General features: G+C 40.9%; 1 protein-coding gene across 3 annotated transcripts in view; it reads right to left on the bottom strand.

The window, feature by feature from the left end:
• LOC117364549 (dynactin subunit 1-like) overlaps positions 1-13,761 on the bottom strand; it is a 206,168-nt gene extending 192,407 nt beyond the window's left edge. Inside the window, exons 1-4 of one of the 3 annotated variants that reach the window (XM_033953860.1) lie at positions 13,633-13,761; positions 12,862-13,110; positions 5,807-5,885; positions 1,703-1,734 (exon numbers count right to left, since the gene is read on the bottom strand). In XM_033953860.1, coding sequence (XP_033809751.1) covers positions 1,703-1,734; positions 5,807-5,885; positions 12,862-13,089 — 339 coding nt within the window. In that variant the 5' untranslated portion in view covers positions 13,090-13,110; positions 13,633-13,761. Of the gene's footprint in view, positions 1-1,702; positions 1,735-5,806; positions 5,886-12,861; positions 13,111-13,234; positions 13,400-13,549 lie in introns of those variants that run through there. The other 2 variants (XM_033953839.1, XM_033953848.1) reach the window with 2 other exon arrangements.
• Positions 13,762-14,398: the final 637 nt, after the last annotated feature.

Genomic DNA, 14,398 nt, shown 5'->3' with positions numbered 1-14,398 from the left:
ACGTAACCAATAAGTGAGAATATGCTGCCTGCTTGTCCTAGGATAACAGTTAATACAGGGGAAAACCTCTGCCTACCTCAGCCAAGTAAACAATTACCAACTTGGTATAAACCAAACAACTTGCACAAATAGTACTGCCAGCTATGTCCCAACACGCTCCTTCCCCCCACCAACCTTTCTCCCTCTGTCCCACGATCATGTTCCCTCTCTCCCTTACTTGTTACAAAGTGCTTGCTTGCTCCCTTCAGGCCCATCCTGCTGGGCTGCTCCTTCCTTCCTTCAGCGGACATGAGGAGTGGCTCTTACATGCTGTTATGTGGTTGACCCAGAAGCCTTCCCTCTGACATCAACTCTGACGTCAAGAAGGAAGGCTTCTGGGTCAGCCACATGCAGCATGCAAGAGCCGCTGCCCACATTCCTGCAATAAGTGCCACTGAAGGCAGGAAGGAACTACCCACTTTGAAGGAGGTAACTGGGATCCCAAGCTGACCCAGAAGGCTTCCCTCTGATGTCAGCGGGAAGCCTTCTGTGTGGGCTTCGGCGGAGGGGGGGCATTCAGCTTGAGGGCAGGAAGGAGGAGGGCATGGGATCCCTGCCAGTGGCGTCAAGGTTTATTAAAAATTTGATTAATCACCTATCAACATTCTAGGCATCCATTAAGGAGAAACTCTGTTCTAAGGCAGCACAGTACTCTTAGGAGGTGAATCATTTTGGACTACTTTGTTTCTCTGTCTCCATCTGCTGGTTGAAAGACATAACCCACAGGCTGATCTGGTAAGAACGCTAAGTAGTCCATGTTCACAAGAGTTCCATATAGACACTAAGTTTTACAAGGGTTTAGAAATAGCAAGTATGAAATACACCTCTATTATCCTGGAGTCCCAACACAGCTGAATAAGTAGTTGAAAAGACTATTAGTTTTTATGTACAGAAACCACGTCATATTTAGCTGGAGTTGCTCCTCATCATACCACATTCATTCATTCCTCCCAAAGGAGCCCAGAATGGGTTACAAGAGTAAATTCCACCTTTGCAGCTGCTTAGCAAACAAGTAAAATACAATTTTTCTAACCTTAAGTTAGATGTTCGTTTTTAAATTAGAAAGCCAAATCTATAGTGAGAATCATTTTCTTTATTTAAAAGCCAGCTATACCAACACACATTTGCATGTTACATTTTCATTTGTCAAGAAAAGTCAAACACACTTTCAACAGTCTAATTTTCAAACTCTGAAATGTTAAATTAACATTTCTAAGAATTAACCTATTTTGCTGTGCTTTATGCTTGAAATAAACTGACTGAATCTCTATGGTAGGCTCCGTCTCTGGCAGTCTTCAAGTCCAAGATAAAAGCTCATCTCTTGAAGACTGCTTTCAACTCCTAACTCCTCTCACCTTGAGTTCTACATCCCCAACCCTATGTCATGTCTGTCTGTCCAAGCTAGATTGTAAGCTCTTCTGAGCAGGGACCATCTATTAAATGTCAAATGTACAGCACTGCGTATGCCTTTCAGTGCTATAGAAGTGATAAATTAGTAGTAGTCATGAAATGTACAGAATCTGTCACAAACTGACAACTGAATCAAATGAAGTACTGTATATACTAATATGCTAATGATAAGACAAACATTGTACTGACTGCAAATTAATTTGCCTGTTCTTTTTCTCCATGTCAAAACAGACAAAGCATTCTTTATACTCACCAACTTGCTAACTTTTGGAGCTTCTGCCACTTCTGTAAAGAAAGCATAACAAATCATTAACATGATTATCAAACTCACTGGACTCTACAATATAATCAAAGAGGTCCATTACAAATGAAAAAGATAAATGAATGTTAACTACAGAGCTAAATGTCATACTGCAGCTCTGTAAAAGTATGTATCTGCATAGAGCAAATTACAGATGAATTTCCTTTCCATTATACCCAATTAATGTTTCAACCCTCCTTTTCATCGGGCCCATCTTTTACCAGAGATAGGGTACTGCATTTTTCATGCCCATTCAATTCTCCTCTCTGAATAACAGTTAATTCCTATTGTGGGAATTGTTTTAGTAATGCCATCACATATCAGATTATGCCAGGATTTGCTGTGCTTCTTTAGCTTCCAGTTGGCTTAGGGCTCTCTCTGACCAGGGAGCAGTTGTCCTAGTTGAACTCCCCTAATATTATTCCTGCCATGTGTGACCGAAGTATTCTGTTAGCTTGATTTTTCTGTCTAGCATTCTGTAATAATTTGGCTTATTCATTACATTACATTACGGATTTCTATTCCGCCTTTACCTTGCAGTTCAAGGCGGATTACAAAGGAATTGACTGGACATTTCCAGTGATGAACACATTACAGAAGATTTGACTGGACATTTTCCAGTGAAGATACAATTTTTTTTTTTTTTTTTTTTTTAAGGGGGGGGTAGCTGGATAGAATTCTAGGGGATCTTACGGGTTGGATAGTAAAGTGACAGTGCCGAACTGTGTGATATTAGCAAATGGAATACAGTTAGAGTAGGCAAGATTACAATCTATTTTAGGGCCTTCTATTTTACAATCTATTTACTTAAAGGTGTTTAGGTGGGATATTTGGGGAAGAATTATCTGGCGGTAGGTGAATTATGGAGGTAGGTGAATTAGCTGGAGGTAGGTGAAGAGGGTTTAAGATATTTGGATGAATTTTTTGAAAAGCAGGGTTTTGATTTCTTTACGGAATGTTTTGGAGTCGTCCGATGTTGTCAGCAGGTTGGAGATGGAATTGGTGAGTTTTGCTGCTTGTGTTGCCAGAAGGTTGTCAAACATTTTCTTGCATTGTGTGCCTTTGAGTGGGGGGAAGGTAAAAGGGTTCGGGGATCTTCTGTGTCTTGAGGTGGAGGTCTGGTTTAAGCGGTTGTTTAGGTAGGAGGGGGAAGAGCCGTGTACTGCTTTGAATAATAGGCAGTGGAATTTGAATTGAATTCGAGCTTGTATGGGTAGCCAGTGGGAGTCTAAGAAGGCAGTTGTTATGTGATCATATTTTCTAAGTGAGTAGATCAGTCTGAGGGCGGTGTTTTGTATGGTCTGGAGTTGCTTTATCATAATGGCTGGACAAGGAAGATATAGGGAGTTGCAATAGTCCAGCAGACCTAAGACTAGGGATTGTACAATTAGTCTGAATTGTGTTTGGTTGAAGAATTTTCTGATTTTGCGTAGGTTTCTCATGGTTAGAAAAGCTTTCTGGGTCGTCTTGTTGATTTGGGACTGCATTGTGCAACATCTGTCTATAGTAACTCCTAGGAGTTTTAGTTCGGGTTGTATTGGGTATTTGGTATTTTTGATTATCAGTTCTGAGATGGTAGGAGTTTTGGCCTTTTCGAGCAAAAGGAATTTTGTTTTTTCTGAGTTTAGTTTTAGTTTGTGATCTATCATCCATTTTTCTACTGTATCTAGGGTTGTTTCCAGCTTTGCTGTGGTGGTGGGCTCTGATGGGTCGAAGGGGAGGAGTATGGTGATATCGTCTGCGTAGCTAAAGGATGTGGCATTTAGGTTATCTAAGGTGGCTCCTAGGGAGGAGATAAAGAGGTTGAAGAGCGTAGGTGAAAGAGGTGACCCTTGTGGAACTCCGCAGGGATTTGCCCATGGCTCTGATTTGATATCATTGTATTTTACCCTATAGGTTCTTGATTTGAGGAACCCTTGAAACCAATTGTAGACCTTGCCTGTGATCCCTATGGCATAGTAACATAGTAGATGACGGCAGATAAAGACCCGAATGGTCCATCCAGTCTGCCCAACCTGATTCAATTTAAATTTTTTTTTTTTTCTTCTTAGCTATTTCTGGGCGAGAATCCAAAGCTTTACCCGGTACTGTGATTGGGTTCCAACTGCCGAAATCTCTGTTAAGACTTACTCCAGCCCATCTACACCCTCCCAGCCATTGAAGCCCTCCCCTGCCCATCCTCCTCCAAACGGCCATACACAGACGCAGACCGTACAAGTCTGCCCAGTAACTGGCCTAGTTCAATCTTTAATATTATTTTCTGATTCTAAATCTTCTGTGTTCATCCCACGCTTCTTTGAACTCAGTCACAGTTTTACTCTCCACAACCTCTCTCGGGAGCGCATTCCAGGCATCCACCACCCTCTCCGTAAAGTAGAATTTCCTAACATTGCCCCTGAATCTACCACCCCTCAACCTCAAATTATGTCCTCTGGTTTTACCATTTTCCTTTCTCTGGAAAGATTTTGTTCTACGTTAATACCCTTTAAGTATTTGAACGTCTGAATCATATCTCCCCTGTCTCTCCTTTCCTCTAGGGTATACATATTCAGGGCTTCCAGTCTCTCCTCATACGTCTTCTGGCGCAAGCCTCCTATCATTTTCGTCGCCCTCCTCTGGATCGCCTCAAGTCTTCTTACGTCTTTCGCCAGATACGATCTCCAAAACTGAACACAATACTCCAAGTGGGGCCTCACCAATGACCTGTACAGGGGCATCAACACCTTCTTCCTTCTACTGACTACGCCTCTCTTTATACAGCCCAGAATCCTTCTGGCAGCAGCGTCGAGTATTTGTAGTAATATGGTGTGGTCAACTAGGTCAAATGCTGCAGAGAGGTCAAGTTGTATTAGTATCATCTTTTTTCCTTTACTGATGTGTTGTCGGGCTATATCTAGAAGTGAGACTAGTAGTGTTTCTGTACTATGGTTAGTTCGAAATCCTGATTGTGAGGGGTGGAGTAGGTTATGTTTTTCCAGGTAGTTTGTGAGGTATTGTATAACTAGGCCTTCTATTATTTTGACGTATATTGGAATTGAAGCGATAGGTCTGTAGTTGGAGGGGCTATCTATTGGGCCTTTGTGATCTTTCATGATTGGGGTGATTAAGATCTCTCCTAGGTCCTGTGGGAATTGGCCTTCTGTTAATGTGGTTTGAATCCATAGCATGAAGTTGGTTTTGAATGTGGTGGAGGCGTTTGATAACAGGTAGATAGGGCAATTATTTAGTTCGCTGGAAGCATGGCTGTATTTATTGTAGAGTCGGTTCATATCCGACCAGAGTAGGATTGGGAAGTTGGACCAGCTTCTGTCTGCTACGATGGCTTCACCTGTTGTTGGGTTTGTTGTTATCTCCATAGTGGAGGGGATATTTATGAAGGGGAGGGGAGACAGGGGTTTTGTTGATTCTTGCTCTGTATTATTTGTGTTTATAAAATGACAATTGTACAGAATAGTCTCTTTTTATACTTTAATAAAATAAGTTCAGTGTAAAATCATAACTATTCGAGACTTGTGCGAGTGGGATCTGACAGTTTGCAGGGCGGGGACAGTGACTGAGCTTGTGGGGATGGGACAGGGACTGAGCTCGCGGGGATGGGGACGGGGCAGCAACAGTGATAAATTTTTTCCCCGCGTCATTCTCTAGTACTAAGGATGCGGATAGATGTGACTGTGATCTGAATATTCTAGATTTCGTCAGTTGTAACCCAAGCACAGTACCGGGTAGAGCTTTGGATTCTTGCCCAGAAATAGCTAAGAAGAAAAAAATTTGAATTGAATCAGGTTGGGCAGACTGGATGGGCCATTCGGGTCTTTATCTGCCGTCATCTACTATGTTACTATGTGATAAGAGCGGTTAACATAGTTGATTTAAAAAAAAGGTTTGGACAAATTACTGGAGGAAAAGTCCATAGTCTGCTATTAAGATAGATATGGGGAAGACACTGCTTGGTAGCAAGGAATGTTGCTACTATTTGGGTTTTTGGCAGGTATTTGCGACTTGGATTGGCCACCATGAAATAGGATACTGGGCTGGATTGACCATTGGTTTAAATACCTTTCTTGGGGACCCTGGACAAAGCAGAATCTGGAGTTTCTGGTGATATGGCATCTGCTCCTTCTTCAATAACCTGGATCTGAAATAAAATCATACATACATAAATTATATATCAAACAGCACCACACCACACAATTTGTTGGTATTTTTACATAAAACATGGAAACTAACACTTATGAATCATTACTATTTGCATGTTTTATATAAGTTCCCAAAATGACTTTGGAAAAGTAGGGCTACCCAACCATTTAGAAAACAGGGTATGTACTGGATCCTTCCTCAGCTCAGGAAACATCTCCCTGATTGGCTTTACTTAGAATGGCAACTCCTGTCTCCATTGCGATTGTCAAAATAACAACATATACTTTTTACTCCAATCAATTAGAAAAGTGCATCTAATGTCTATCCATCATATGCATTTCTTAGTGTATTATTACTTAACTTAGTAATGGTGAAATCTTGTTTTTCATGCGGACTGAACGGTAAGACCCGACATGTTTCACTGAAGTTTCATCAGAGGTCTACCCACTACCGCAGCCGTGCACTTCATAACACTAATGGATTTGAAGTGCACGGCTGCGGTAGTGGGTAGACTCCTGACGAAACTTCAGTGAAACATGTCGGGTCTTACCGTTCAGTCCGCATGAAAAACAAGATTTCACCATTACTAAGTTAAGTAATAATACACTAAGAAATGCATGTTATTTAAAACTTTGAAGAGACCGGTGAGGATTTCACCATTTGTAACTCCCCGTATATACACTTTGGTGGGACGGAGGAGTGGTGGTTCTGAGATCTTATGAAAAAACAAAAAAGAAGTGCTTTCCAAACATTATGAGCACTCAGTTAAACTAGATGTTGGATTTGAAAGACAAACAGCCAAATACCTTAGAAACAATTCTAACTCTATTGACCAGATTTCTAAGGAAGCAATCAGCCTTTTCATATAAGTTTGAACGGAGGTTTATCCATCATATGCAGCATTCTATAATCTCTTCAGTCTTCAGGAAAAGGCCTCAGAATTGGAGCCTACGCACAATTGTAATGTCATAGAATGAGGTGATCAGCGTAGTTTTAATGCTCCTTGCTCCAGTCATTGGTCAAAAACCTGATAACTTTTACCATTTTTTTTTTAATTTTAAACTATTTTTAACTTTTTTACTAAACCGGAATTCAGTTTACTATTTATAAGTTTTTTTTCTTATTTATGAAATTTCTTTCTTTTCTATCACTGAATTCCTTCACTATTCACTATTTTTTCACCAATTTTTTAATGTGCACTTATCCATTATACTGAAAAAAGTGACATCTGAATTACTTATCTTAAGGCAATGCTTGTTCTTGTTTAAGATAAGTAATTCAGATGTCACATTAAAAAGTGCACATTAAAAAATTGATGAAAAAATTACAGTGGGTGAATTATGGGAACCCACTAGCTTGTATCAGTAATGCGGGGTTTGCTGACTTTGTAGATTGATAAGGGAAAGCATGGTAGGGTGAAAGGGGGGTTGTGGGGAAGGGAATAGGTTTTATAGTTGTGACAGTTGTGGTGTGAGGATGTGGGTGGGGATGGGTGACAGTTACTGTATTTGTGGGTTTGTTGCTCTGTTTGTGGGACAGCCATTCTTTTAAATATTGCAATTGTATTTATGACATGTTGTGTCAATCCTAATAAAAAAGATTTGAACTATAAAAATGTATCAGGTTTCTGATTAAATTGTAATTTTGCAGAAATTCAGGATTCTACAATATTAAGCATCACAGAATCTAGATGTAGATATAAAATGCCATCCACTTAACCCTGATACCTCCAAAGACCTCAGTAATATTTTTAATGAAAAAAACCTACATCTTTGCAAAGAAATGGGATTTGTTGTGTTAATCATACTGCACCATGGTGAAATAAATAAGCTTTGTGATAGTACAAAAGATCAGGAAGTTAACCCCCCATTGATTTTGGATTTTTTTTATTTTTTTAGCTTTTTGGGAATATTATTGCTCCATTAAAAAATAGTCATTAATTTTTCCAAAGATTTGTAGAAAGTAAGAGGGAATAATATTGGAAACATATTCAAAATGTATAGTATTGTCATTTTTAGAAGTGACCAAGAATAACATAGTTGTTTTACTTTATCCATAATTTTTGACATGCTAAGTTTATAAGAAGTTAGGTCATTATCAAAATACAAACCAAGATATTAAGGGCCTGTTTTACAAAGCAGCACTAGCGGCTGCAGCGCGGTAACGGCCCCGAAGCCCATAGAGATTTAAAGGGCTTCAGGGCTGTTGTCGTGCAGCTTTGTAAAACAGGCCCTAAATATTTTTAACCCATGTAAAAGGGCAGTCAGGTATATTGAATGGAAGACAGTAATTGTTAAGAGGTATTAATTCAGTTTTGTCCCAGTTCACCTTGTAACCTGAAATATGAGAAAAAGAGATTTCAATAAGTTCTATTAAAAAAATTGTGGGTTGGATAACTATGATAAAACTAGTATTTTAGCCCGTTACATTAATAGATGCTAGAATATATGTCTCTCTCTCTCTCTCTCTCTCTCCCTCCCGCTGTCTTTTTTCTGTCTGTCTCTCTCCCTGGCTCCCTTTGTCTGTCTGTCTTTCTGTGTCTCTCCCTGCCCCTGTGTCTTTCTTCTTTTCTTTCTGTCTCCCTTCCGCCCACTGTCTGACTTTCTTTCTATCTATCTGTCTCTCTCCCTGCCTCCTATGCAGCAGCATTTCTCTCCCCCCATTTCCCTATGTAGCAGCCACAGCAGCATTCCTCCCCCTCCATTTCCCTGTGCAGCAGCATTTCCCCCACCCTACTTCCCTGTGCCGCAGCAGCATTTCGATCCCCCCCCCAATTCTCTGTGCAGCAGACACAGCAGCAGCATTCCCTCCCCCCACACCACTACCCGATGCAGCAGCAGCATTTCTCCTACCCCCCCCCCTTTTCCCTTCCCGCGGTCTGGCCGGCTCCCTTAGTCCCTTGCCGCCCCTTCCCTTCAGGCAGTCCCGACAAACCTGCCGACTCCAGCAGCGTCTGCAGCACTCTACACACGCTGCTTCGGGGCCTTCTACTGCCCTGATTTACTCTGGCATGTCCCTGATGACATCATCAGAGACGCGGCAGAGCAAATCAGGGCAGTAGAAGGCCCCAAAGCAGCGTGTGTAGAGTGCTGCAGACGCTGCTGGAATCGGCAGGTTTGGAGTCGGGACTGTGGGAAGGGAAGGGGGGCGGCAAGAGACTACATGAGCCAGTCAGACGTCGGGAAAGTTTGGGAGGGTCAGACAGCGAAGAATTTACCTTTTTTAAGTTTAAAGATGTCACCGCGGCTCCTCTCGTTCCCCGCCAGCGTTGGAAGCCTTCTCAGATGCTGGTGCAGCTCGTGAGAGGAGCCGACACCGCGATCTTCTAGAGAGCAGGGAGTCCAGCGCTGGCGGCCAGTCCTGCCGGTGAGTGTAGTTAGGTGCTGTAAGGCTGGGGACTCGCGCATGTGCACTCCTGCGGCCACAGACCTACTAATCACAGATCAGAGATCACGGAAGCACGCAGGTAAGAGTGCGCATGCGCGGCTAGGGTTTTATTATATAGGATGCCATCTGCATAAGCAGATAATTTGAATTCTATATCATTGATTCATATTCCCTGAATCCTTGAAGAATTTCTAATTTTAATTAAAAAGGGTTCTAGAGTTAAATTAAACAATAAAGGGGACAAGCCCCCTTTATTGTTTAATTTAACTCTAGAACCCTTTTTAATTAAACCATGTTGCGCTTTCTTATGATGGTGGAATTCGTTATGTCATATTTTTAAGATGGAAAGAGCATTAGCGTTGCAAAAAGGGAATTATAATAACTTTGTAAAGATTTGGGGGCCATTGGAAAAGTATTGTAATGAATAGGCATCATTTTTCTTCCTTTTTTTTGATTTATTATATGCACACTCAGGGGGGAGGGAGGATTTAGGGAGGAAATTTTATAATTATGTTTATAATAATAGTATTATATATTTTATAAAGCATAACTGTTGAAGGGTGGGTGGGTAGGGTTTATATCATTAATGGTCTATTAGATTTTATGTGTTAGATTTTAAAGTGATATATTGGAATCAATTTATGATATATTTATGTGCACTTGTTGTTTGATTTTAAAATGAATAAAGAATTGGAAAACAAAAAACAATAAAGAGACATGGGACCTCCCTGACAAGTACCTCTAAAGAAAGTAAAGGGGTCTGACATTTCATCAATGGCAGCTATTCTTCCAGAGGGAAATGTATATAGTTGTTTGATTAATTTTATATATGATTCAGGAAAACCAAAATTATGAAGGGTATGAAACAAATAGTTCCACTCTACCTGGTCAAAATCTTTTTCTGCATTGATGGCAACTGCTAATAAAGCTTCTGTCTTTGACCGAGCAGAGTGGATCAAATGGCAGACAATCTTGTATTGTCTGGTCTAAATCTGCCCTTCAAAAAGCCAACTTGATCTGAATGAATAAGTGGAGATATGACTTTTTAAAGTTGTAAAACCAGAATTTCTGTAAATATTTTGTAATCAAGATTCAAGAGACGGTAGTTTTGTACAAATTGAGGATCACGATTAGGCTTAGGTAGAACAAAAATGTTAGCATCTAAAAATGTCCTTAACATTGATGAATGAGATAGTAAATCTTGATAGTACATAGAGAAAGTTTTGGAGTAATAAAAGTGTTGAGGCTATCTTTTTTATAGATTTTTCAATTTCTTCATCCAATATGGGTTGTTGTAGGAAACCACATGAGGGAGCAAATAATATGTGTAGTTCAATAGATTTGAAGAATTCAGAAAATTCTTCATTTGTTGCTATGGACTCAGACTTATAAAGCGTGATGTAGAAAGAATTAAATGCAGAGAGGATATCAGACGATGCTAATAATGATCCATTAGAAGTTTTTATAGCTGTCATTCTTTAACCCTCTTGCCTTTGAGATATGTAGCCAATAACTTCCCAGATTTATTTGCAGCATAGAAGGTAGAGAGCATTGTTTAAAGTATATTGCTGAGCTAGATTACCGAAAATGGTATTATAGTGATATTTAAGTTGTTGCAGTTTTTATAGACTATCATTGGTGGAATTCAAGTATAAAGTAGACTCTAGAGTTTGAATTTCAGACTCCATCTGCTGTAGTTCCCTTTATTGTCTTTTTCTTTTAAAATGCATTATAACATAATTTCACCTCTCAACCAAACTTTGTAGGCTTCCCAAAAAGAAGAAAAAGGAATTGGTGGTGTGATATTGATAAAATATTATTCTAAAGTTTCATGAATATATTGCAAGAAGGCATCATCTATGAGCAAAGATATATTAAGTCTCCATGAATTATATTTCAGAAATGTTAAGTCCCATCTTAATGAGCATGAAATGGTCCGATACTGTGATATCGCATATTTTAGCAGATTGAACGTATGGAATTATATCCTTAGAACCAAAAAAATAGTCTAGTCTCAAATAGGTATGATGGAGAGAGGAATAATATGAATAGCCTTTATCAGTTGGGTGAAGTAGTCTCCATAAGTCAGTCCATTCATATTCTTTCATAACAGATTTAAAGGTATTCCTTACATTGAGTTTAGAAGGTCTGCAATTAGAAGAGCGATCTAAAAAAGGATCTAGTGGAAAATTAAAGTCACCCCCTAATTAATAAATGTGAAGAATATGATACTTGGGGGTTAGCGCCTAAGAAAAGGATCTGGGTGTCATCGTAGACAATACAATGAAACCTTCTGCCCAATGTGGGCGGCCAAAAAAGCAAACAGGATCCTAGGAATTATTAAAAAAAAAAAAAAGGGATGGTTAACAAGACTAAGAATCTCCTTATGAGTGGCATGAAGTGATATGGGTAAGGGTAAGCTAGATGCACTTCTGTTTACGAGAAGCTTAGAGCGATATGGGGACCAAAACTATGCCAGGGTACACCTGGCGGGGCCTCCGCGTGTGCGGATCGCCGGACTTGATGGACCTAGGGTCTGTTCCGGAGATGGCACTTCTTATGTTCTTATTTATGGATATTAGGTCTTTAAAGAAATTAGGGTCATTTTTGTTTGGTGCTGTGTTACATCATGCACGCTTGCCTTATCAAATTTGCTAAAATCATGTCATTCTATGTTATCCATGCTTTGTAATACTAAGCTCATCATACTATTTCTCACCATACCATGTTTGTCATATTAAGTTTTACCATGCTTTAACTATGTTTTGACATCCCTGTCAGACAATGTTTGCCATAAAGGTTTTAGTAATGTGCTCAAAGAGGATGGATCAGATTTTGGTGATGTTATAGAGAAAGAAGTGACAGGTTTTGGCAGCATGTTGTTCCCTGTATTTGTTGCCTGCTGCTATTGGAGCCCTGAAGGCTATAGGGTATGGTCTACAATGCTGTGCAACTTGTCCATTTCTCAGAGATCACTATTGCCCTGCTCCCCCCTCCCTCCCCCTCCCAATTTATTTGCACATTTTTTATATACTGCCTATCTTGCAATCAATGTCACACACATCTAAATGGGTTTACAAGGAAAACAATGTATGGTCAGGCAGAGGGACAGAGGAACAGAAAGCAATAAGCAAAGAGGAGTAGGGGGAGGTATCAGCAAGAAATTAAAGGAAAGAGTGCATATGGTCATACCTAAATTCAGCAACATAATGAAGCAGACATATAATTCAGCAAGACCGGCTCAGATTTCTTAATCCTTACAGAGCCTTAATCCTTACAAAAGCCACCTCCAAAATAGGTAATCAGTCCCTGTAACATGCAAATACCAATACACACACACACACACACACACCTATGCTTAATATTTTAAATACAAGCATAACTTGCCCAAACTACACCCTGGGAAATCCTAAACATGGTGCACTGTCATGTTGTCCACAAGCACATGTAAACCAAAACTTAAGCTTTACAAAATTACCATCTCATATTAAAAGTTTTATAGGACACTTGACTGCCATTCTAATCCTTGCAGATAACTCTGCAGAAAGTTTTGGTTATTTTAGGTCATAGTGGAAGGAAGCAATTACCTGCGATTGTCGTACAAAAACGCCATGATTCTCATCACAGGTGAAATACCTTCTCCCCTGTACAGTTCCATCATTCTTGCCCTTGGCTTCATCCAAAATAACTCCAACCCATTTTCCTGTTGCAAACAAGGTGGCACCAACATAGGCCACAGTGCCACGGTATCCTTTTCCAATAACTTCAACCCGCAAGCCTACTTTCACCGGCTTTCCAGTCACTTCCATACTCATGCTGGTCCCAGAACTTGGTGCCTATAGAGAGAAGAAGGAAAAAAAAGCAGACGTGTTTCTCACTCAAATTAATAGGAACTGTATCCAAAGCTGCTGTAGAACAAGGAGTGGGGCATGAGGAAAATATCTACATTTTATATCTTACATCAAATTAGAAAACTATTCCCGAGCCTGCAATAACAACACTTGATTCCAGTCTGCAATTATCATGTAAGCCCAGGACACATTGACTAGAGCTAGAAACGGACGGCTCAAGTGAGAAATTTCAGAGATAGCAAGTCATTTGACTGCCTTTGCAAGCGGAGCACCCCTCCTGACAGGGGAGCCGCCCCCTCTCCTGAGGTCTGCAGCCTCTTCCGCTCTCCCCAGCCCAGGATGTTCCCCACCCCCCTCCCTCCTCTCCTCCCTGTCTGCAGTCCGTTCTCTCTTGCTCGATCCCAAACTCCTTCCTCCACCCTACCTTCAAACTCATGCCCGAGGTCGCCCGTCAATCCCCTTCCCTGGGACCCCCCACTTGCTCTGAGTTGACAAAACTTCTCTCACTCGGCCGCTTTCAGCTCTGCCGGAAACAGGAAATGTGCCGGGAAGAGGCGGGACGCCGGGGAAAGAAAAGAAGTTGCGCTAGGGACGCGTCTCAGTGGCGGCGTCAATGACAAGTTTGGAAGACAGAACGCGGGGGAGGGGGGCGGGCTTGAGAGTGAGCGGAAGATACTGGGCTGATGCGGGGGGGGGGGGGGGGCTTGAGAGTGAGCGGAAGATACTGGGTTGATACGGGTGGTAGTGGTGCGGTGTTAAAAGTCTGCTTTCAATCCCTAATTCCTCTCCCCAACCCATATGTCATGTCTGTCTAGCCAAGATTGTAAGCTCTTCCGAGCAGGGCCTGTCTATTAAATGGTCAACATGTACAGCACTGCGTACAGCTTTCAGCGCTATAGAAGTGATAAATAGTAGCCTTAGTAGTAGTTTTTCAGTTTTGCTTCTCACTGATACCTAGGGGTGGCTTCGACCCTATTGAGTCCCTGTGTTGGGGATGTCTGGGAGTTGCTTTGAGAAAGGGCACAAGACCCGTCCTTGGCAATCTGAAAGGAGAGGGAGGTAGATTGCACTCAAAAATGTATGCACGCATGCGTGGACTTGCATGTGCACTGTACGTTCTCACACTTAACTGGCTTGGGTCTATGTAAATACAAGATCTTTCTATGCCCTGTACCTTTATTTTACTGTTACTGCAGCTTTGCAAAAGGATTTTCAAAACATTGAACTATTTGTCCCTGTTGATATGTACTGTTAATATGTTTCTGCATCCCCA

Source organism: Geotrypetes seraphini, chromosome 1, assembly GCF_902459505.1.
Source record: "Geotrypetes seraphini chromosome 1, aGeoSer1.1, whole genome shotgun sequence".
NCBI lineage: Eukaryota > Metazoa > Chordata > Amphibia > Gymnophiona > Dermophiidae > Geotrypetes > Geotrypetes seraphini.
Note: the sequence above shows the minus strand (reverse complement) of the source record. Positions and strands in the feature narration are given on the sequence as shown.